We start from the raw sequence: 23,273 nt of genomic DNA on the forward strand, positions 1-23,273 counted from the left end.
CGTGTGTCTTTTTTGGCAGTTCAGAGAGATGCTGGTTACTTAATAGCTACAACGATGTATGAACATGTCACATCACCCACATTGATATGAATACGTTACAGAGATGCATTAAGTTTCAAAGTCAAACAACATATGCTGTCAGCACTCACTGACATGAGCGGGATCAAGATGCAAAAAATGACTTATTGTTACATGGATTTCCAGGTGCATCCATGGGTATTGCTATTAGTGTCATGTCTCTGATGCCATGTATTCAAGCAATGCGTGGGTACAGGCAGGGGAATGCATTGGCAGGCGCTTCCTCACGTTGGATATGAGGGTCAAGTTTGGGTGGCACATATTGAGGCAAGCCGCTGTATGGCGGTGGCAATGCTCCTAAACTCTCATATGGTCTGATTTTTCAGTAGCATATCCTGATCCAGTGGCATATGGTGCCTATACAGGCCTCCAGGCATCTACTCATTTACGAAAATCCTATTATCTTTTTCTATTGCATTTGTAGTGAATGTAGCGGCAGTGGTTATGTACATTAATGTATGTGGTGTCGCACTGGTGTTTTCTGTGCAGCTGGTAAACACGGGTGCCGCTAGACCAGACCACATTAATGTTTGTCCAATTGTTAGTGAGGCAGAAAACGCAGTAGTGACCAATAAGTGCAGCTTCTGGGGATTGGGTTAATCACATAGTACTCTAAGTGGGTGTGAGTTGGAGCCGTGCCCCCTACACCACAGTGACCAGCTCCCTGACATATCTGTTTGACAGAGGATAAGGTGACTTCCTGGTTTTACAGCACTCCTCTACTCATGAAGATTTAACTCTGTCTGTAGTCTCTATCACACAAGCATTTTATAAGATGATCGTTAGCTTTGTTCCCTGCTATTTATTACTGTTAGCACTATTTTTGGGTGAAGTAAATTCAATAAATAATAAGCTCAATAAAATGTCAAGTCAAGTCAAGTCAAGTCAAAGAATTTATATAGCGCACTACATACCCAGAGGGTCTCAAGGCGCTTAGGGAGGGGAGGAGGATTATTTGTCAAATATCCACGTTTTAAGTTGCTTTCTGAATGCTAGGTGGTTCTGGGTAAGGCGAAGGTAAGTGGGGAGTGAGTTCCATGTTTTAGCTGCCAGGTATGAGAAGGATCTGCCTCCCATGGTGGTCTTGTTGATGCGAGGTACAGTGGCGAGGGCTTGGCTGGAAGAACGTAGTTGGCGGGAGGGGGTGTAGAAGGACAGTCGTGAGTTGAGGCATTCTGGTCCGATGTCGTAGAGTGATTTGTGTGCGTGGGTTAGCAGTCGGAAAGTGATCCTCTTATTGACGGGTAGCCAGTGGAGGTCTTTCAGGTGACCAGAGATGTGTTCGTTACGCGGGATGTCTAATATGATCCTGGCTGAGGCGTTTTGGATTCGTTGGAGTTTCTTCTGGAGTTTAGCGGTAGTACCTGCGTAGAGGGTGTTTCCATAGTCCAGTCGGCTCGTGACCAGAGCGTGGGTGACTGTTTTTCTGGTTTCGGTGGGGATCCAGCGAAATGTTTTTTTGAGCATGCGAAGAATGTTGAAGCAGGATGAGGAGACGGCGCTGACTTGTCTGTTCATTGAAAGTGAAGAATCCAGGATAACGCCTAGGTTCCGTGCGTGGTCTGTCGGGATGGGTGCTTTTCCAAGGGCTTCCGGCCACCAAGAGTCGTCCCATGCAGAGGGGGATGTACCTAGGATGAGGACTTCTGTTTTATCTGAGTTCAGTTTCAGACGGCTGTGTTTCATCCATTCGGCAACTTCTTTCATTCCTTCGTGTAGGTTAGTTTTGGCTGTGCTGGGGTCATTGGTGAGAGAAAGGATCAGTTGCGTGTCATCCGCGTAAGAGATGATGTTGAGGTTGTGTTGGCGGGCGATGGCCGCGAGGGGGCTCATGTATACGTTGAAGAGGGTGGGACTGAGTGAGGATCCCTGTGGAACGCCACAGATGACTTCAGTGGCCTCGGACTTGAATGGTGGAAGGCGGACTCTCTGGGTTCTTCCGGTGAGGAACGAGGTGATCCATTCAAGTGCTTTTCCTTGTATTCCGATGTTTGAGGCGTTGTAAAAGGGTGCTGTGGCAGACTGTGTCGAAGGCTGCAGAGAGGTCGAGGAGGATGAGGGCGACTGTGTCTCCATTGTCCAGTAGAGTTCGAATGTCGTCTGTTGCTGCGATGAGGGCGGTCTCAGTGCTGTGTTTTGCTCGGAAGCCGGACTGTGAGGAGTCGAGGGATTTGTTGGCTTCGAGGAAGGCGGCGAGCTGGTTGTTGACAGCTTTCTCGATGACTTTGGCCGGGAAAGGAAGGAGCGAGATGGGGCGGTAATTTTTGAGTTCGGTGGGGTCCGCAGTGGGTTTTTTCAGAAGGGCGGTGAGTTCAGCGTGTTTCCAGCTTTCCGGGAAGGTGGCGGAGTTGAAGGAGCAGTTGATGACGTCTCGGAGGTGCGGTGCTATGGCGGAGTCTGCTTTGTTGAAGATGTGGTGAGGACATGGGTCTGTGGGGGATCCTGAGTGGGTGGAGTTCATCAGGCGGATGGTGTCCTCAGTGGAGATTGGGTTCCAGTCGTTAAGGGTGTTCAAGGGGGGAGAATGTTCAGCATATGGTTGGGTGGGTTGGTCTCCGGGTTGGTTGTCGAAGCTGTTGTGGATGTCTGCAATTTTGTTGTGGAAGAATAAAGCCAGGGAGTCGCAGAGGGCTTGAGAGGGGGTGATGTCATTGGAGTTGGCCGAGGGATTGGTAAATTCCTTGACGATGTTGAAAAGTTCCTTGCTGTTGTGGGCGTTGTTGTCTAGTCGATCCTTGAATGCTGTTTTCTTGGCCTTTCGGATTAGTTGGTGGTGTGTGCGGGTGGCGATTTTGAAGGCGTCTTTGGAGCTAGTGGTTGGGTCTTTTTTCCAGGCCTTTTCAAGGGAGCGGCAGAGTTTCTTGGACTTCTTAAGATCATCATTGAACCATGAGGCCTTCTTGCTGCCAGGTTTGCGTTGACGTTTTTTCAGTGGTGCTAGGATGTCGGCGGTGTTGGATAACCATAGGGTGAAGTTGGTGGCGGCTTGGTCTGGGTTAGAGGAGTGGGCTGGGGTGTTTAGAAGGACCGATGAGGAGATCTGGTCGATGGTGATTTTGTTCCAGTTTCTTTGCAGAGTTGGTTGGGGGTGGTTGATGGGTTTCGGCTTGTTGTAGGTGAAGTGAACGCAGCTGTGGTCAGTCCAGAGGAGATCCGTAGTTTGGCTGAAGGCGATATGATTGCTGGAGGTGAAGATAGGGTCGAGTGTGTGACCTGCGATGTGGGTGGGGGAAGTGACCAGTTGTTTAAGTCCGAGGTTGGCGAGGTTGTCCAAGAGGGTGGTGGTGTTGCGGTCGTTGTTCTTTTCGAGGTGAAAGTTGAGGTCTCCCAGAAGGATGTAATCTTTGGAGGGGAGCGCGTGTGGAGTGATGAAGTCCGTGATGTCTTCACTGAATTTTGCGCGGGGTCCTGGTGGTCTGTAGAGGAGGGTGCCTCTGAGTGTGGTCTTGGGGTCGATGTGGATCTGGAAGTGAAGGTGTTCAGAGTTGGCGAGATTGACGTCAGAGCTGGTTGAGATGTGGATTGATTTTTTATGGACGATAGCGATTCCTCCTCCTGTGTGGCCGGTACGGTCCTTGCGTGTGATCTTATATTCTTCAGGGATGGCAATGGTGATGTCTGGGGCGGAGGAAGCGTTCATCCATGTTTCTGTTAGGAAGGCGACGTCTGGTGAGATGGTGTCTAGTAGATTCCATAGGTCAATGGCGTGCCTGTGGACCGATCGGGTGTTGAGAAGGATGCATTGTAGGTGGTTGGTGTCGGGAATCTGAGGTGTGATCGTAGCGGAGTTGGTGACGTTACCGATGAATTTGCAGGAGTAGCATGAGAAAGGTCCATGGGTGTGTCCAGGAACGGCTTGGACGCAGTTGGGGGAGCGGCCGGGGTTAAGGGCTAGGAGGGTGGTAGCATCGTAGGTAATGCGGGAGGGCTGGGCAAAGCGAGGACCAGGGGGTATGGCGCGGGGTGCGGTCCAGGCGCGGACGGGCGTAGACGGGCTTACCTTTGGCGCACCTTCGGCGTGTACGTAGCGCGTGGACGCTGCGCGTTGGAACATCAGGCATAAATGAAGTGTGGAGGGGGCGGAGCGTGGGAGGGTCAGCTGGGAGGCGTGGTCTGGGAGGAGACACGGGTGAAACTACAAACAAGTCGAAATGGCCGCCCAGAATGAAATTGAAAGTGGGGCACAGCCGGAGCTTCACTAAAAGATTCTTTTTACTAAGGAACTAAAGAGACGCTCTACCGGCAAACACAATCGCCGCTTTACACAATTAGATACAATGTAGCAATGCGAACACTAGCGATAACGAGCGCTCTAACTTAATGTTATTATGTCTGAAAAGCAATGCGGGTAGAAACGATACCAAGCGCAGTTAGATGATGAAAGCGCTGTAGCAGGATGGCACTCAGCAGGAATCCGGGCAGGCAAGGCAGGCAACTGGCACAGGGCTTCTGTGAAGCGAGTGGAGAGCTGGGGGAGCGACCGTGATGGATGGAATCCAGACGGTCACAGGGAAAGAGAGGACGGGACTGGTGTGGTGTATCAGTGTGTGGGAGGGTCAGCTGGGAGGCGTGGTCTGGGAGGAGACACGGGTGAAACTACAAACAAGTCGAAATGGCCGCCCAGAATGAAATTGAAAGTGGGGCACAGCCGGAGCTTCACTAAAAGATTCTTTTTACTAAGGAACTAAAGAGACGCTCTACCGGCAAACACAATCGCCGCTTTACACAATTAGATACAATGTAGCAATGCGAACACTAGCGATAACGAGCGCTCTAACTTAATGTTATTATGTCTGAAAAGCAATGCGGGTAGAAACGATACCAAGCGCAGTTAGATGATGAAAGCGCTGTAGCAGGATGGCACTCAGCAGGAATCCGGGCAGGCAAGGCAGGCAATTTGCACAGGGCTTCTGTGAAACGAGTGGAGAGCTGGGGGAGCGACCGTGATGGATGGAATCCAGACGGTCACAGGGAAAGAGAGGACGGGACTGGTGTGGTGTATCAGTGTGTGGGAGGGTCAGCTGGGAGGCGTGGTCTGGGAGGAGACACGGGTGAAACTACAAACAAGTCGAAATGGCCGCCCAGAATGAAATTGAAAGTGGGGCACAGCCGGAGCTTCACTAAAAGATTCTTTTTACTAAGGAACTAAAGAGACGCTCTACCGGCAAACACAATCGCCGCTTTACACAATTAGATACAATGTAGCAATGCGAACACTAGCGATAACGAGCGCTCTAACTTAATGTTATTATGTCTGAAAAGCAATGCGGGTAGAAACGATACCAAGCGCAGTTAGATGATGAAAGCGCTGTAGCAGGATGGCACTCAGCAGGAATCCGGGCAGGCAAGGCAGGCAACTGGCACAGGGCTTCTGTGAAGCGAGTGGAGAGCTGGGGGAGCGACCGTGAAGGATGGAATCCAGACGGTCATGAAGCACAAGAGAATCCTACGACTGATTTCTCATGGTCACCCAACTGATTGGCAGGTCATGAACTCTCCAGGCTGTTGTAGAAAACCTCTTTCAGCATGTGCAGATTCTTAGTTGATATTTGCAAACACAATATTAGGCAAACAGAGAATGAGGTCGATGTATTTTATTCAACTCTGTATTTATTTATTCAACCATAAAGAAGAAGTCATCCTGCACATAAGCGGTGATATGTATACCCCTTTTGCAGGACAGGTCCTGAGCATGTAGCAATCAGTCAGTGCACCTTCTTCTAACTAGGACGTTCACGAGGTCTGGTGACATACTCCCACCAGAGAGGTGGAAGATCGCCCTCCCTGCGTGCTGGTGGCAAAGCCTCAGACTTGGGCCCAGAGGAATCAGTTTCAGCTTGAAGCTGAGCAACCTAAAATGGACAAAAACCAAGAGGTAAATACATGCAGACTCTTTCCAAGATGGATGCCCTAATACATGAACCAGCATATGTATTAACGATCAGAAATCACAAATACAATCCACTATAAGACAATCTGATGCAGACCAACACTATTTTCTTGTATTTGTTTTGCAAATGAAAAATGCTAAAAAAAAGTTCTTTTTTTCATAAATAAGTAATTGCAAATGCTCCATGCTAGCCTAGTTCTTCACGTTGCTTAGTAAAGCGAGAAGCAACAAATATGCACAACAAGATAACAGATGTCAATGAAGAAACACATCTTATATTTCCATAACGTTAACACAGTGTATGAGTTTAAAATTAATGTTGGTGACTTTGATAGCGTGCGTGGGCAAGAAAGCAATCAAGTGCATTTGTCTTTTCAGCTATGTTTTCCAATCTAAGCAAATTGTTAAATTGTTCACTCGTGAAATAAATAGTAAACCCCACTTATATTTGAAGAAAGGATTTATTCATCAAGCTTTCCTGTCAGGGTCTGACAGAAGCACATTGACATTCTGGCAAACCATAGAATGTTCAAGGGCAGGCATAATACTGGGGTGGTGGAAGATACCAAAAACTATAGCATTTACTGATCTTAAACCCGAATATCATAAGGAATAGTAAATGATGTACATAAATAACAGAAATGGTTTATTTAATCACTAGGTCCTCAGAGGAGTAACCCTCTGAGGTTAGCCACTACCAGGAGCCTTAGGTCACTTCAAATGATTTTTAGCGGATTGGAAGCGTGAGTTGTCTACTCACTTACTAAACCTCAGCCACTCGAGAACGACACAAGAGTTAACATTAGTCACAGTTAAAAGCATACACTTGCTGTGTCTAGCCTTAATTTAAGTTTTGGCTTCATGTACAGAACTATTCAAGCCCTTTTACGACGGAATAAAGGGCTCCTTTCGTTTGGAAAAAACCCAAGCAACCTTGTAAATATGCTTATTTTATAAAAATTATAGAAAGGAATCCCGAAATTGCAACACAAAATACTGAAAAATAGACAGTGTGCTTCTATGACTTGCACCAATTCACAAGCAGTTAGGTAAAAACCTTAGTCGTTTATGAATTGCAAGATAGCGCCAGGACATACACTCTCTCTCGTCTAAGGATCATAATTTCAACATATATTCCATTATACAAAAGGCCACTGTTTACCAACAGACTAAACGCCCACAACGCGAGCACTGGTTGTTCAGATACTTTTTCACGTCTATGGTGTTCAGCTTCCTACCAAAGCATTAACAACAATTTGGCATCAACTTGGCTCATGAAACGCACCTCTTTATCCCAGCTCTCAGCCCGCAGCTTCTTCCACGCTTCTCTTTTAGCAAAATAGTCCGGATATACCGCCTTCTCGGAAGGATGCCAGTAATCTAAGGCCCACTCTGGAACCTGTCAGAATCAAAGCAAGCGATTAAGACAATATTAAGGGTTCTAGTTGGTAGTTCTGTCCTGAGATGCATAATATCTGCATGCCTTGGGATAATCAGTAACACAAGAAAGGAAATTAGCCAGTTAAACCTTTCAGCAGTCATATTTAACAGTTTAGACATTAAGTAGAGCGACTCTACTGATAAACATACATTTTTACTAGTGTAAAGGTCAAATGTGAGTTTATTATCATAGTAAAATAAAACTGGCATACAAGAAATCTTTTTACTGCCTTACAGGTTGTTAACAACAATTACTTAACACATGGAAATTCCTCTCAACAGTGATGCATTCACTTGAATTAGATTTTTTCTTATTACACGTAACCCGTTGAATTTATTTTTAGTAAAATTCCATTTGTTTAAAAAATGAAAATAAATAAAACGTAAAAAATGGCATGGCATAAACCATATATGCAGCTGCACAGAGTACAATAAGATATTGTACTGTTGTGAGTCATGCACCCTCTGGAGACTGATAGCAGGTAAAGGGAGGAAAGTAAAGTGTAATGCTCCTCCTCCAATATGAATCTCAGGTATATTTAGTGACAGATCCGTACAGGAAAATATGCATTCTGTATATCCAGGGACACTATTTAGTCCCAACTGTGAAATGCCTGAACTATCTGTTAGGGGAACACAACCACAAATTTATCTTTTCTAGAGAATATAACAAAAACAGAGACGATTAGGAGTAAGCTCATTCACTATAAAGTGGCACTCCTAAAAAGGGAAATCCTTTTTTTTTTAACATCCTTCATCAGGGTGCTTGCAAGGAAGAGAGGGAGGTGGAAGATGGGATGGGCAGAAACAAGTGCCCAGATCAAACAACATGGAGGACTCAATGGACGAAAGTAATTGTCATTCATTTTTCTAGAATATTTGCCACAAGTAGGTCGTGGCACTTCTGGATTCAAACATTAGTGAGGATTTGAGTGGTGGTCATGGAAAATGAAGAAGTTGTTGTGATGGTGGCCCACTCATTCAGCTCTCTAGGGGTGAGGCGTGGCTGTGGCAGAAGCTGTTATGTTATACGTGATTTATAACGCGCACAATTGCTTACAAGTGTTGTGGCGCAGAGAGAGCTACAGGCAGGGAGCAGAAAACAGTTAAGTGGTCTGATTAAAAAGATGTGTTTTGAGTAATTTCTTAAAGATGCGGAAGTCCTGAGTGTGGCGCAGCAGTACCGGAAGATTATTCCAGAGGATGGCAACCCTAACTGAAAGTGACTGACCCCCCATCCTGGAGCGGCGGAATCGGGGAGTAATCATCAGATGGTGAGAAGCAGAGCGTAAGGAGCGGTGGGGGATGTAAAAGGCCACACGCTTCTTGATATAGGAGGGGCCGGAGTGATGCAAGGCTCTGTGGGCCAGAGAGAAGGCCTTAAATTGCACCTGCTGGGCCACAGGAAGCCAGTGGAGCTTGCGCAGATGAAACCTTGCGCTAGTTCTTTTGGAGATATTAAAAAGGAGTCTGCTGTGTCCTATGTAGAAAGACACCAGGAGCCAGGATGTACATTTAGGTCTTCTTTATTAAATCTTCAGTTCAGGTTACATCTGTCTTGACTCCAGCCAGCCTAGTATGGTACCAGCCCCACCAGGAGCAGCCTGCCTAGCTGCCCAGCCCATCTCTAACTGTCACATTCATCCCACTCAGACACCCAGGCATTCCACGCATCACAGGCACACCAACATTCCAATGACCAACTCACACTCTGGCTGAGCAGCTAGAGGCAGCAGGGCTAGAGTACATGTTATACTAGTAAGTAGGGTATAACATTATCCCTTTTTCTTTAAACAAAAACAAAAAGGAAACAAGAGAACTAAGCACAAGTAGAATAATGTAACGAATCACAAAGATGCAGCAAATGGACAAAGCATCAAAGAAAAATCAATAATAGTACAAATCTCTAGGATGCAGCAATGAAGACAAAACATCCAGGAGAACGAACCATTAAGTAAAGAAAGGATGGTTAAGATAAATACATTTGAATACCAATATCCCCCTTAAAATAATTTTAAAACATATTTTAGTACGTAGCATTTAGTATAATATACTGTAATGTAAAGCACTAAAACGCAAAGGGTAAAAGACCCCATAACACAAATATCCAAGAGTTTAACATAGACTAGTGCTAAAGGTAGAATACCCTGCAACTTCAATCCCAAGATTAAGGGAAACAAAACCAAATGGGTCGTCACCGAATGGACACCCGTGAAGGGCTGTACTTTGGTACTGCGCGCAACTGTAAATGGAGACTAAGTCCATTTCCCAACCCAGAATAAGGGTTAACCTAGGTACAGAATACTATGGAAACTAAGCCATCTTAAGCACGCAGGGCCTAACCCCAGCAACAATTCAAAACTACCACCCCTGCGTAAGGGTATAAATGTATATATATCGTAAGACTGGAAATAAAAATCCAAAACTTACCCCAACGTAGGGTAAACCTTAATGTACAAGAGCATTTACCCGGAGTAAGGGTTCACCCCTGTGTAGGGGCATGGGAAGTGCATAGAATACCTTCGAAGAAAACTACATATCCCTAACGTAAGGGAATACTTATTTAAAAAAAATTGCAATATTGAAAAACGAATCAAAATAATACAAGACTGTAAAACAGTAAAGGTATAATTGAATTAAAACATTCAATATTGCTACATAGATACTGGACTGGAAACTGATAATTGAGAAATAGCCACTAGATGACAGCATTGTACAGCACAGTGAAAATACGATTTCACAAATTAGAATAAACCTACAATGCACTCGGGAGAAATGCTCCGATAACGGTTACAAGAATGTTTTACCAATTACAGGAAAGGTATGTCTTGATGGAGCTTTAATGAATCCGGATTGCAGCTGCACTATAACAGTGTACAAATGTTTAGTCATGAAAATAAAAAAAAACACGCAACAGTACAGATGTGGAGTTTTGTGCACAAAGGTTCCAACGAAGCAAAAAGAGGAAGAGTACGTGTGACTTCCTTCCGTTTTTTTGTCACAAAAGAAACTTTATTGACACTGCCACATTTTTAATAAAGACGTGGTTGGCAGAATGGCAGAACGAACAAGTATGACAGCATGCTCTGCCAATTTCAAAATGGCGGCATCCTGTATCACGCCCTGCTGAGTGGTTCTCGGCACGTTTGCACCTCGGAACGTCCTTCAGCAGCACAGAAGATCGTGGAGTCCACAGCGTTGGATCCATGAGGAGACAAACGTCAGCACGACTTCACAATAGAGGTAAGCCCACGCGCTGAGCAAAGCTCTGCAGCGTTACATTTAAAATATGAAAACGGCAGTTGAGAGAGTGGACAGGCAATCAGGTCTCAGGGTAGACCAAAATCAAAGTCGTGGCACTGAATGTGAGAGATCGAAATTGACTAGAGTTTGTCAATGAAACCACGCAACAAACCGGTGTGAAATCTCAATGTGTAAAACGTCACAGCAACGTGTCCAATCTTGTGCAGGACCAAGTGCAAAGTTGTGTGCTCAAGTAGTAGACACTTTTAACAGATTAGATCACCACGTAGGCACATCAGAGGCAGTGCACAAATGTTATAGATGCGGTCACAAACACATCCTTTACGCAGAAACAAATAGAAAAGACCATTTAAAACTGGTTGCGCACATTCATGTGCAACTCTGTGGAAGTTCCAGTATGTAGTGACGGTTGGTCCATTGCCTTCAGGTCTCAGACACACACACAAGCAAAGTAAGACAGTCTTACCCGTGTACAAATGTACATGCAGGTCACATTCTGCGCAACACCCTTGAAGTAACAGGAAAAACTTACTTTTTGTGAAAGCTCACACTGCGCAGTGTCCATGGAGCCTCATGTAGAGATTGACTCTAGATCAGTAGCACGTACTATCAAGAGATGTACAGTTTTTGATTGAAATACTCATCACTCGCTTTGTTTAAAATTCTTGTCAGGCCTCAAACATTGTCCAACTGTGCTACTACTGAAGGGAGATCGTTGTGACACAACTTTTCAATATAGTTCTCTGTAGTCTTGGAAGTACTTTAAATGTCAGCTACTGTGAAAAAATCACTTTAAAATTGTCTTAATCTTAAAAGACACGGTAAACACATTTGCGCGATGTGGCTGGAACACCAACACCTGGTGGTAGAGAGGCTACCCATCCAACTCACAAAAACCTTTGTACGTTACCATGTGACCGGAACACCAGATGTGGCTGTAGTTGAACTACTCCACCAACTCACTGTAATCATTTTGTGGCTGGAACACCAAATGCGGTTGTAGTTGAACTACTCCTCCAACTCACTGTAATCCTTTTGTGGCTGGAACACCAAATGCGGTTGTAGTTGAACTACTCCTCCAACTCACTGTAATCCTTTTGATGGCTGTAGTATTCCCAGGCTACAGCGTCAGTTGCTGGTGACACTTTTCTTTGGGGCTGTCCGTTGGAAGGACACTGGTGGGGCTGGTGCTGGCTTGCCTGGAAATACATTCTTTGTAGTAGTAGTTGCTTGTAGGATCTCTTGGTTACACTTGTAGTTCCTTAGTTTCTTTGATGTACCAAGAGTCTCTAGGGTTCAAATCTGCCAGTCGCCTATGTAGAAAGACACCAGGAGCCAGGATGTACATTTAGGTCTTCTTTATTAAATCTTCAGTTCAGGTTACATCTGTCTTGACTCCAGCCAGCCTAGTGTGGTACCAGCCCCACCAGGAGCAGCCTGCCTAGCTGCCCAGCCCATCTCTAACTGTCACATTCATCCCACTCAGACACCCAGGCATTCAACGCATCACATGCACACCAACATTCCAATGACCAACTCACACTCTGGCTGAGCAGGTGGAGGCATCAGGGCTAGAGCACATGTTATACTAGTAAGTAGGGTATAACAGAGTCTGGCCGCCGCGTTCTGGATTAATTGAAGTTTATTCATCAGGTAGCCAGGGATACCGATGAATAATGCGTTAGAATAATCCAGGCGGGACAAGATAAGGGACCGAGCCACCATCTCCCGAGCCGGTTGCGGTAACATGGGAAAAAACCTGCTCAGTGACTTGAGTGTACCAAAACAGACACCCGTCAGTCTCTTCATGTGATCAAAAAACTAGAGATCTTCCCCGAACCAAACTCCCAAGTTCTTAGCAGGCCCACCATCAGACAGTGGACGGGGGAAGTCCAGAGGCCACAAAGATTCTGAAAAGAGTGGGGAAAGTGCCCGTACAGCAGTATCTCTGACTTCCCCTCATTACACTTGAGTTTAGCCTGCGCCAGCCATGTGAACACGGCTGCAAGGCATTTTCCAAGTAAATAAAAGCTGGGTGTCGTCAGCATAAGCCATGGTTTTGGCACCCAGCTCTTCGGCCAGGGAAATCAACGGAGTCAAAAAGATGTTGAAAAGCAAAGGGCTCAAGGTCGAGCCCTGAGGAACTCCGGTTGAAACTTCCCTGACCGAGGATGAAAAAGCCATAGTTATTGTTAAGGCATACTGAGTGGATGGCTGTATCCCCAACACTTGTGGCACTGCTGGTGGAAGTGACGCTGAATGGGAAAGACCAAAAGCACAAGGGGTTGCCTTTTTCCATTTAAGACTCTCCCGTGAACCATCAGCCTACACCACAAAGAACTGATGCCCATCGAAAGTCACACCTATGATCCTGGCCAAACTGACCCCAGAACAGAAACTATATCACATCAAGCATGCTCTCTCATGACCACGCCGATTCCCATAGATCAGGCAATTGCATCCACTGTGACCAGAGATATCAGCATGGATTGTGTAGCCACCCCATACCATTTAAAGAAGCTGGGAGAAGAATCCTTACACACAGACAGACTACGCACAGGTTCTCATCTTTCTCTAAAGTGCTTGGGAAAAAGGTATAAGACGGGAGCATTACACGTCCTCACATTTAGGCTGTCTGAGGCAAAGACCTTGCAAGCCAGTACATTGACAAATTTGACCTGGATGCCACAAAGGAACTCTATTTAGTCTTTGTTGAACTGAAGAAGCCTGAACCAGATCGCAAACTATGCTTATATGAGACTATGAAGAGCTTGGGCTCTCTCTTAAAAAAATTAAAAAAAATGGATGGTGAGTAGAATGTTGAAAAACTTGAATCAACGTCACTTATCTGTACTGACCTGGTTGCGCAACATCAACACTTAGTGCAGGTGACCTAGAACCGCTAAAAAGACATTGAGTCGGAAGGATTCAGAATTCATTATTAGACTAATCCTTCAGACTAGTACTCACAATCACAGCCTTTGTTACAGCTTAGATCTGAGATGGATTGATTCCTTATGTTATATAAAAAGTTAGAATAGCCCTGGGATTTAGTTGCTTTCCCCTTTAATGACAATCTACCAATTGTGCCATTTCTGTTAATGTTTCTTAGCCAGGATCACAACTAGACGTCAATCTCGTACTTCAAATAACTATGCATGGCCTGGAGTCAGACTATCAGATCAAATATTTGTAGCTGTTGAATTAAATCCACTCCAAAGTCGGCATAGCAAAAGATGCCATTATGATTGATTTTAGTTCTTCAAGCTTCTTTCGATACACAACTCTGATTCTTATGGAAATACAGGGGTGCCAGAAATGACAACCACCTGGTTGTACCTCTTCTTATGACAAAGTCAAGTATCTCAATTCAAGACAGCAGTCCTCCTTTTCCCAAAGTGGTCTGCACTGCCCTCGGCACAACGTTTTTAAAAAGCATTGGCTCCCATGGTTAATCAAGCAGCTGTTGCCTCACTAGCGACTGTAACATTAAAGTACCTCGTAACAGTTAAATCTTCGATGGAAAATAATTGGTCAAGCCTACTAAAGTGCAAAGCGTAGGACTGCTAATAGTTGCATCTCTGGGGACACTTTATCAGTGGGGGTAAAATAAATTATGAGGCTGATTCACAAAAGCATTGATGGGTAGTAAGGTAGTACTCTTTCATAATTTAGTGTATTGGCTATGAAACGTCCACCTCCCTAATATTAAAAGTGCAAAGAGGTCACAGTCCTTTCTATTTGTACTAATTGTATATGAATATTCCAATTTTTGTTGTTTGGGGGACAATTCACAAAGGTCTGTAAGAGTACATAATCATACTACAGGAGTACTACTTTAAGTATTCCAAAATTCCATTGCTAATAGGGCCCTATGTGGGCAATAATCACTTGTATGTCAAGTTTGTAGAAGTATCAATCGCTTTGCATATGAAATCCCCTAAGGCACCAAAGCTTCATGATACAGCGGATGACATGAATATATACCTGCTCTTCACATACGTCACAGGTAAGGGCGGTTCCAATCTGGGGAGCAGAATATGGTACTGAAAAGTAACATGTCTCAAGCTTTGCTGCCAGGATTGTGATAGGTATCAACAAAACCTCCGGTGCATGTTCCTATTTCTCCTGACTTTCTAGGTTTCTCTGAAGTGAATCTTTGCAATTTTAACAACTTTGCCGATTTCTTTAGCGGTTGCACTCCTCACAACTTGATGATGCGCTGCTCCTCACGCTCGTCATCACATGATTGGTGCGTCATCACGCGTGCGTGCCACAACTATTGTTTACCATTGCCACGACGACCATGTACGGAGCGCTTCTCTGCCTGCAATATTCAGCCACAGAGCATTTCACCGGCTTTCTTTTACCTCGATAATCGTTTCTTGACACTTTTCACAGGTACTGTTTTCTATTTAACCTGACAAAACAAAAGCTGCCATTGCTTATATTTCACCTGGTGAAGCTATACCTTTCAGTATAACAGTCTGCCTTCCAAGTCTTACAGCTTTGGCTCAACCGTCAAAAGAGAGGAATTACCTTTACATGCTACATACCATTTTTTTTTCTCTTTCAATAACTATTATATTTTAGTGAAGCCTTGACTCTATTTTTGGTCTCAGACCTTTCCCTCGGATATTTTCTTTTACCTATATTAACTCCTTACCATGTCTGCTACCTCGATGAGTCAACCACCTCCTTTCCTTTGTGAGAAAGGTGAACCCCTTTTACCCTGAAAAAGGTGGAAATTACTATTTGACTCTTATTTGGTTGCAATTGGTGGAGAAAAATGTTCTGCTCATATAAAACAAGCCATTTTTCTTCACGATTTGGGAATAGAAGGATGCTATATTTATGAGAGCATTGATGGTATTCCAGTTGGTGAAGGTAGTGGTGAACCTTCTGATGTTTTTGACATGTCCATGAAAATGTTGGGAAAATATTTATGTATTTCTTAAACGTAGTTTTAGAAAGACAAATTCTTAATGAGAGCCCAAGAAGTTAACGAAAAAGTTGGTAATTACATAGCTTACTTGAAAACACTTGCACGCACTTGTGAATTTGGCGATCTCACTCACTGATATGGGACCAACTGGTCAGATGCACAAATAGTTCTGGAGTGCAACAGAAACTTTTATCAAAAAATGAATCTCTCAAGTAAGCCGTAGCCATTGTTGAGGACATGGAAAACACCTCTGGTTGGGTCAAAGAAATGAAAGCTCATAAAAATGTTGCGGCTGAGGTTCCTACACCCAGCAGCATCCATGAACTAATCCCAAAGAGCGTACTTCCTGGCCACACTCAAGAAACTGTTGATAATGTTTCCAAAGTGCTTCGTGGACCAAAGCCCGGAACTTCAACAGACTTTTCAAGAACGAAGTGCTACAGAAGTGGTTAGTAATCATTCTTCTAATTATCCACAGTGCTTTGCAAGGAATACCAAATGTCACAAATGTGGCATTAAGGGCCATTACGCCAGAGTATGCAAATCTGGAGGCAAAGTGCACACATTGGACAATGGGCATGAAAACACAGAAACAATTGTTCCTTCTAGGACAACGATGTTGAGTGTACGAGGAGACGGCTTAGTGGATGCCGATCTCTTCAGCATGCCCGAATGCGATGTTGTGATTGGAGAGAAGTTATTTGTCGTCCTAGCTGACTCTGGTTCTCCTTTTACAAGGCTTAAGAATTAACTTTGGGACAAGACTTTTCCTGAGGTGGAACTTTCTGCTCCGGACATCTGATTGTTATTTGGGACCCATGCACATCGCTTGTACTTTTTTTAGCAGATTACTTGCTGATCGCCTGAAATAGATATAGATATCGATACCCACTTTGCTGCGATATATATTCCAGAACACTGACACTTTGCTGCTATTCCTTTTACACTGTGATTTAATACGTGTGTATTTTTAGATTTGTCAAACTTACTGTGTTTTTATTCAGTCCGTGTTCGCGCTATTTGCACCACCCTCTCAGAGCCGCCCACGAGCCCAGCCGCCATCTTGGGACGGGTCGGGACGCGCTCTAGCCTCTCAGACACTTCACGAGAGGCAGCTATATAGGCTGAACGAGCGCTGGGCTCATTTGATTGTTATTTGGGACCCATGCACATTGCTTGTACTTTTTTAGCAGATTACTTGCTGATCGCCTGAAATAGATATAGATATCGATACCCACTTTGCTGCGATATATATTCCAGAACACTGACACTTTGCTGCTATTCCTTTTACACTGTGATTTAATACGTGTGTATTTTTAGATGTCAAACTTACTGTGTTTTTATTCAGTCAGTGTTCGCTATTTGCACCACCCTCTCAGAGCCGCCCACGAGCCCAGCCGCCATCTTGGGACGGGTCGGGACGCGCTCTAGCCTCTCAGACACTTCACGAGAGGCAGCTATATAGCCCTCGCTAACCAGGATGCGCAGCGGACGAGCGCAGCAGGCGCGCGCCTAAGACAAGCCTGTCTGCGCCCGTCCGCGCCGCGATCGGGCCTATGGCCACCCCCCCTGGCACTACTGCCCCTCACACTTCTGGTCTTTTATGTTGTTACACTCCCGCCCAATTGAGGGATCTGAATCCAGGTCTCACCGGTAGACAATGTACAGCTAGGCCCCCCCTACCAATGTGGCCTACACTCCTGTCCCGTGCCCTGGGTGTACCTTCAAACTGCCCCGACCCAGCCTATCTAAGCACTGTACCCCCCCGTGCATCGCGTGTCTCTCTCTGCCACAGCTTTGAAGCGCCACACAAGCGCCAATATCGGGCAGCACTTATTAACACTCGCTCTCTCCCCAGTCATAGCTTATAGATTAGGGAATGTATCCTTAGCCAGGACCTGGACATTCTTTTTGTCACGGAAACCTGGGGGGGATGCTGCCTCGGGACCAGACTTCTGTCTAGCTAGCCCGGAAGGCTACAGTGTGGCCAGGCATGACAGAACCATAGGAAGAGGCGGTGGGTTAGCCATTATTTACAGGGACACATATCGCTCTAAACTTGACCCTATCCAGTGTTCAAACTGTGAAGCTGCTACCTTTGCCATTAACTTAAACCATAAACAGGCTCTAAAAGGGATCCTTCTGTATCGACCCCCTTGCCCCCGCAGCTCTTTCTTAGCCACACTCCCTGAACTTAATGAGCACATCATAGGATCACCCGAGTATATGATCTTGGGCGATTTTAATTTTCCCCTTGAAGATCAGGATAACAATGACACTGCACAGCTCACTGCAGATTTGCAGATCATGGGACTGCAACAGTTAGTGAAGGGCTCTACCCATCAAGCCGGGCATACGTTGGACGGCATGTTCACCAACAACCCCGATATCACCGTGGTGGATGCACTACCACTAGTATGGTCTGATCATAGGGCCATCATTTTCACCATACAAACCCGTGCCATTAATCCCCCCCAACCCAAACATCGAGTTAGGATAGGAATACGGGCATGGAAAAATGCAGACATCCCCCGATTTGCGGATATTTTAGCCTCCTCTCCCTACACAGGATCCGATAATCCTGATGTATTATCCTCTAAATTCCAGGACTGGATCCGGAATGCAGCTAATCAGGTGGCCCCGGAGAAATTTGTTCTCCCCAACAGAACCTCTCCCTCAGCACAATGGTACACTGAGGAGCTTAGGCTCCATCGGCAGCATTGCCGGAACCTGGAGAGGCGTTGGCGAAAGCCGTACTGCCCGGTGGCCAAGCAATCCTACAAAGATGCTCTCTCAATATATAAAAAGGCCATCGTTGCTCAAAAAAGTGCCTTCTTTTCCGCCCAAATTGAGACTGCCGAGAACTTTGCTAGGGAATTGTTCTTAGTGGTGAAGACTCTTTCCATCCCCCCTTCAGGTTCAGGGATCGAACCTTCACAAATACTGTGCAATTCACTGGCCTCTTTTTTTTCCACTAAGGTCGCCAACATCTACTCATCCTTCTCTGGGAACCTTAGATGGGAAGCTACGGAGCCAGGCTCTGAATTATCCATCTGTCACACTGCCTTCCCTTCCTTCCATCCCGTCACTAAGGACCAGATCAGCAGGCTCATTGCTGCTACTAAGTCGGGCTCCCCTCTTGACCCCTGTCCCCCTGTAATGATGAGTGCTATAAACAAGGCAATCTCCTCTCCTCTCACAGATATCTGCAACACCATCTTTCAAACAGGTATCTACCCAGAGGTCTGGAAGAATGCGGTCATCAAGCCTCTGTTGAAAAAGTCGTCGCTGGATCTCACAGTTTCGGCCAATTATAGACCGATTGCTGGCCTCCCCTTCCCGGCCAAAATATGTGAAACACTGATGAACCAACAGCTTTCAGAGTTCATCGACTCGCACCATCTCCTTGATGATACTCAGTTTGGGTTCAGGAAGGGCTATGGGACCGAGACTGCACTAATAAAAGCCTCTGATGAGATTAGGTCCATCATGGACCAAGGAGGAGCGGCAGCCCTTATCCTTCTGGACTTGTCCGCGGCTTTCGACACGGTCGATCACGCTATTCTGATCGACCGTGTCGCAGCCTTGGGGGTTGTCGGCCTGGCCAGAGATCTCATCTCATCTTTCCTGGCTAGTCGAACGCAGACAGTGAAATTGGGCAACTTCTACTCCCCCGTCTTTGCGCTCCCCTGTGGGGTTCCCCAGGGCTCCTCGCTAAGTCCGACCCTATTCAACATCTATGTGACGGACTTAGCGAGGGTGATAAAAGCCCATGGGTTGCGTCTGACATCGTATGCAGACGACACCCAATTAGTCCTGGCGGTGCACAAGGATGGTCCAGTGGTGGCAGCAAAATTCCAGGAAGCAATGCTTGCGGTCTGCTCCTGGATGTCTACGAATTGTCTGAAGCTCAACTCGGATAAGACCGAGGTTATGACCTTTGGCAACCTTGTCCCGGATTGGTCATCCATCTGGTGGCCCAGTCAGATGGGTCCCCCACCTGTCCCGGTTGCCAAGGTCAGAAACCTGGGAGTTATCTTCGACAATAAGCTGTCTTTCAATCACCACGTAAACAAAGTTGTTTCATCTGCTTTTTTTATCTTAAAGAAAATCAAGAAACTCATGCCCTATCTTCCGACTTCTGCAGGAAAAACCCTTATTACCACGTTGGTATTCTCTAAGATGGACTATGGGAACGCCCTTTTTCTTAACACTCAGAAACAAGTCCTAAATAAACTTCAGTCCATACAGAACGTGGCAGCGAGAATTCTGCTAGGCATTCCCCAACGTCATCCGACCACCATAGCCATTCGTCACCTCCACTGGCTTAAAGTGGAAAATCGTATCAAGTTCAAGGCCCTCTGTATTGCTTACAAGGCTATCCACGACATGGGCCCCAGGTTTCTGATAGAGGCCTTTCAGATTTACAGCCCTAAAAGACAGCTCAGATCCGCAAACATTTGTTTGCTCCCAGTTCCCCGAACCAGAACTGTGACCTGGGGGGATAGGCGTTTCATGGTAGCAACACCTAAGCTATGGAATGCCCTCCCTCTGACTATTAAAACAGCTCCGAACCTTGTCAGCTTTCGTAAGCTTCTTAAAACATGGTTATTCAACCAGTAAGGCTTCTGGGTATTGGTCCTTCTGAATAGTCATATGCGCCGAGACACCTTTGGGTAATTGTCGCGCAATAAAAATCTCAAAAATAAATGAAATAAATAAACCCAGTCAGTTATGGTGGCTCACGTATTGACGTCATTGGATATGCCATTATGAAAATCCACTTCAAAGGAAGAGACACCATTGGGAAGGTTTATGTCGCCAAACGTGGTGATAACCTCCTGGGTTGTAGACACCAAAGGGGCTTAGGAAATTTTTTTAATCCCAATGCTCACTTTCCTTCCGAACAAGTCATGTTGGTATATCAAAATATCTCTTCTAATAAGTTTCTTGATGAATTTCCACAAGTAGTTTTCTCAGACAGTTTAGGTCTTCTCAAAGATTTTCAACATCGTATTGTTCTTAAACAAAATGCTACATCTGTAGTGCACAAGGTTAGGAAAGTTCCGAACATGATGTTAGAACCATTAAGATGTGAACTTAAAAAACTTGTTATGCAAGGTGTTATCGAGGAAATTGAATCCTCCGAATGGTTGGCCCCAGTGGTTTTGGCACCCAAGGATGGAGGGAAGAGTATTAGGATGTGTGTTGACTTGAGAAGCCTCAGCAATTTGATATGGGTTGGTCGTCAACCACTTCCTAATATCTCTGAATCGATCAATATGCTTGGTGGTGCAAGGGTCTTTACTGTATTTGGACTTATCCTCAGCATACCACCAAGTTCCCCTCCATCCAAATTCCAGACACCCAACATCTTTCGTAACACCACTGGGGGCTTTCCGTTTCATCAGGATGCCATTTGGATTGGCCTCTGCGGCTGCCTGTTTCCAACGCATTATGATGATGGTTCTAAAAGATGTTCATAACATTATGTTCTTTCAGGACGATATTTTAGTTTATGGAAAAGACGATTCCGAGCAGGACACAGTTTTAAGACTTACTTTACAAAGACTAGCTGAAAAAGGTTTAACAGTAAATCGAGCAAAGTGCAGAATTAGTGTGTCTTCAGTCACATACTTAGGCCATGTCATATCTGGGGAGGGCATCCAACCAAAACTTGATCTGCAAAGAGTATCGTTGATGCTCCTGCCCCAATAGATAAAGAGCAAGTAAGGTTTTTTCTAGGTCTCGCTGAGTTTTACTCAAAATTCATTCAGGGTTTTTCCTCAATTGTTGAACCCATCAGAATTCTTCTAAGGAAGGGAACACCACTGAGGGCTTTCCGTTTCATCAGGATGCCATTTGGATTGGCCTCTGCGCCTGCCTGTTTCCAACGCATTATGATGATGGTTCTAAAAGATGTTCATAACATTATGTTCTTTCAGGACGATATTTTAGTTAATGGAAAAGACGATTCCGAGCAGGACACAGTTTTAAGACTTACTTTACAAAGACTAGCTGAAAAAGGTTTAACAGTAAATCGAGCAAAGTGCAGAATTAGTGTGTCTTCAGTCACATACTTAGGCCATGTCATATCTGGGGAGGGCATCCAACCAAAACTTGATCTGCAAAGAGTATCGTTGATGCTCCTGCCCCAATAGATAAAGAGCAAGTAAGGTTTTTTCTAGGTCTCGCTGAGTTTTACTCAAAATTCATTCAGGGTTTTTCCTCAATTGTTGAACCCATCAGAATTCTTCTAAGGAAGGGAACACGTTTTGATTGGTCACCTGAATGTGCATCAGCTTTCAATTACATTAAGTCTGCTATTAGTAAAGTGCCTACTCTAGGCCATTTTGATTCCAAGAAGAAGACTGTCTTAACCACAGGTGCCAATCTGTGTGGCCTTGGAGCTGTACTCTCGCAGGTAGATTGTGGTGAGGAGAAAGTGGTTGCATTTGCCTCAAGAGCTTTGAAGAAGCTTGAATAACAATATTCATGTATTGAGAGGGAGGCTTTGGCCATTATGTGGGCCATAAAGCATTTTAAATTTTATCGGTGGGGAATTCCTTTCCTAGTAAGGTCTGATCAGCGCCCTTTATTACAAGTATTGCCTTGCACAGAAAGTGAAAGGCTTACTCCAAGACTTAAACGTTTCAGTGAGGTTTAGAGGAATACAATTTTCGAGTGGAGTTTCTTCCTGGTGCTGCCAGCAAAGCAGCAGATTGCTTGTCTAGATTACAGATTGAATATGTTGAGAATACTGTCGATTTTGACACTGTAATGTCAATTGGGTCATGGAGTCTGCTGTTCAAGAGTGAGTGGGAAAGCTGCAAGTTAGCTGATCCCTTATTTCCTTCTGTGACGCGTTTTGTGATTGAGTTGGCCTAACGGCTAGGGTGCTCGACCTCGGTCCTGGGGATCTGGGTTCGAGTCTCGGTAACGACGCTAAAACCTCCTGTGATTCTGGGCAAATCACTTAATCTCCCCGTGCCTAAAAAAATGAATGTGTGTCCTCATGTAACGTAACTGGTGATATGTAAAGCGCTCTGATACCTGATTCGGTTCAGGTCTAGTTCGCGCTATATAAAACTCTGCAAAAAAAAAAAAAAAACAAAAAAAAAAAAAAAGGATGGCCAGACCATAGCAAGCTAGACTCTGATCTACTTCCTTTTTGGTCCATCCGAAATGAGCTCACTCTTTGCCAGGGCCAACTCATGCGTGGAGAAAGAGTGATTCCACCTGATGCTCTCAGGGCAAAACTAATAAACCTGGCTCATGAGGGACATCTGGGAAGGAGTCTAACAAAGTCCAGACTCCGGGAGAGATATTGGTGGCCAAAGATGGATAGTCAAGTTGAAAAGGTGGTTAGTGGGTGTTATGAGTGTGCTTTTTGTGCCACGTGAACCTTGGATCAAGTTGGGATTAGATTTAATGGGACCTTTTGAGTTGTTAAACCCAGCAGACAGATTTGTGCTTCTCTTGGTTGAATACTCATCCAAATGGGTCACCACCAAGTGTGGGATTTCGGTTAACACAAGAGTGGTCATGGACTTTAAGGATGAATTTGCTACTGAAGGTATTCCCAAATTCTTAATCACGGACAACGGAGTAAAGTTTGTTTCTCAAGAAATGCATGAGTTTTTTAAAGGACTATGG

At 45.1% G+C, this 23,273-nt stretch overlaps 1 protein-coding gene across 1 annotated transcript in view; it reads right to left on the minus strand.

The window, feature by feature from the left end:
* Positions 1-5,657: 5,657 nt before the first annotated feature.
* The window catches only part of NDUFB9 (NADH:ubiquinone oxidoreductase subunit B9), a 47,973-nt gene continuing 30,357 nt past the window's right edge, over positions 5,658-23,273 (minus strand). Inside the window, exons 3-4 of the mRNA XM_078686791.1 lie at positions 7,254-7,367; positions 5,658-5,930 (exon numbers count right to left, since the gene is read on the minus strand). Coding sequence (XP_078542917.1) covers positions 5,799-5,930; positions 7,254-7,367 — 246 coding nt within the window. The 3' untranslated portion in view covers positions 5,658-5,798. The remainder of the gene's footprint in view (positions 5,931-7,253; positions 7,368-23,273) is intronic.

The sequence above is a fragment of the Lissotriton helveticus genome, chromosome 4_1 (genome assembly GCF_964261635.1).
Source record: "Lissotriton helveticus chromosome 4_1, aLisHel1.1, whole genome shotgun sequence".
In the NCBI taxonomy this organism is placed as follows: domain Eukaryota; kingdom Metazoa; phylum Chordata; class Amphibia; order Caudata; family Salamandridae; genus Lissotriton; species Lissotriton helveticus.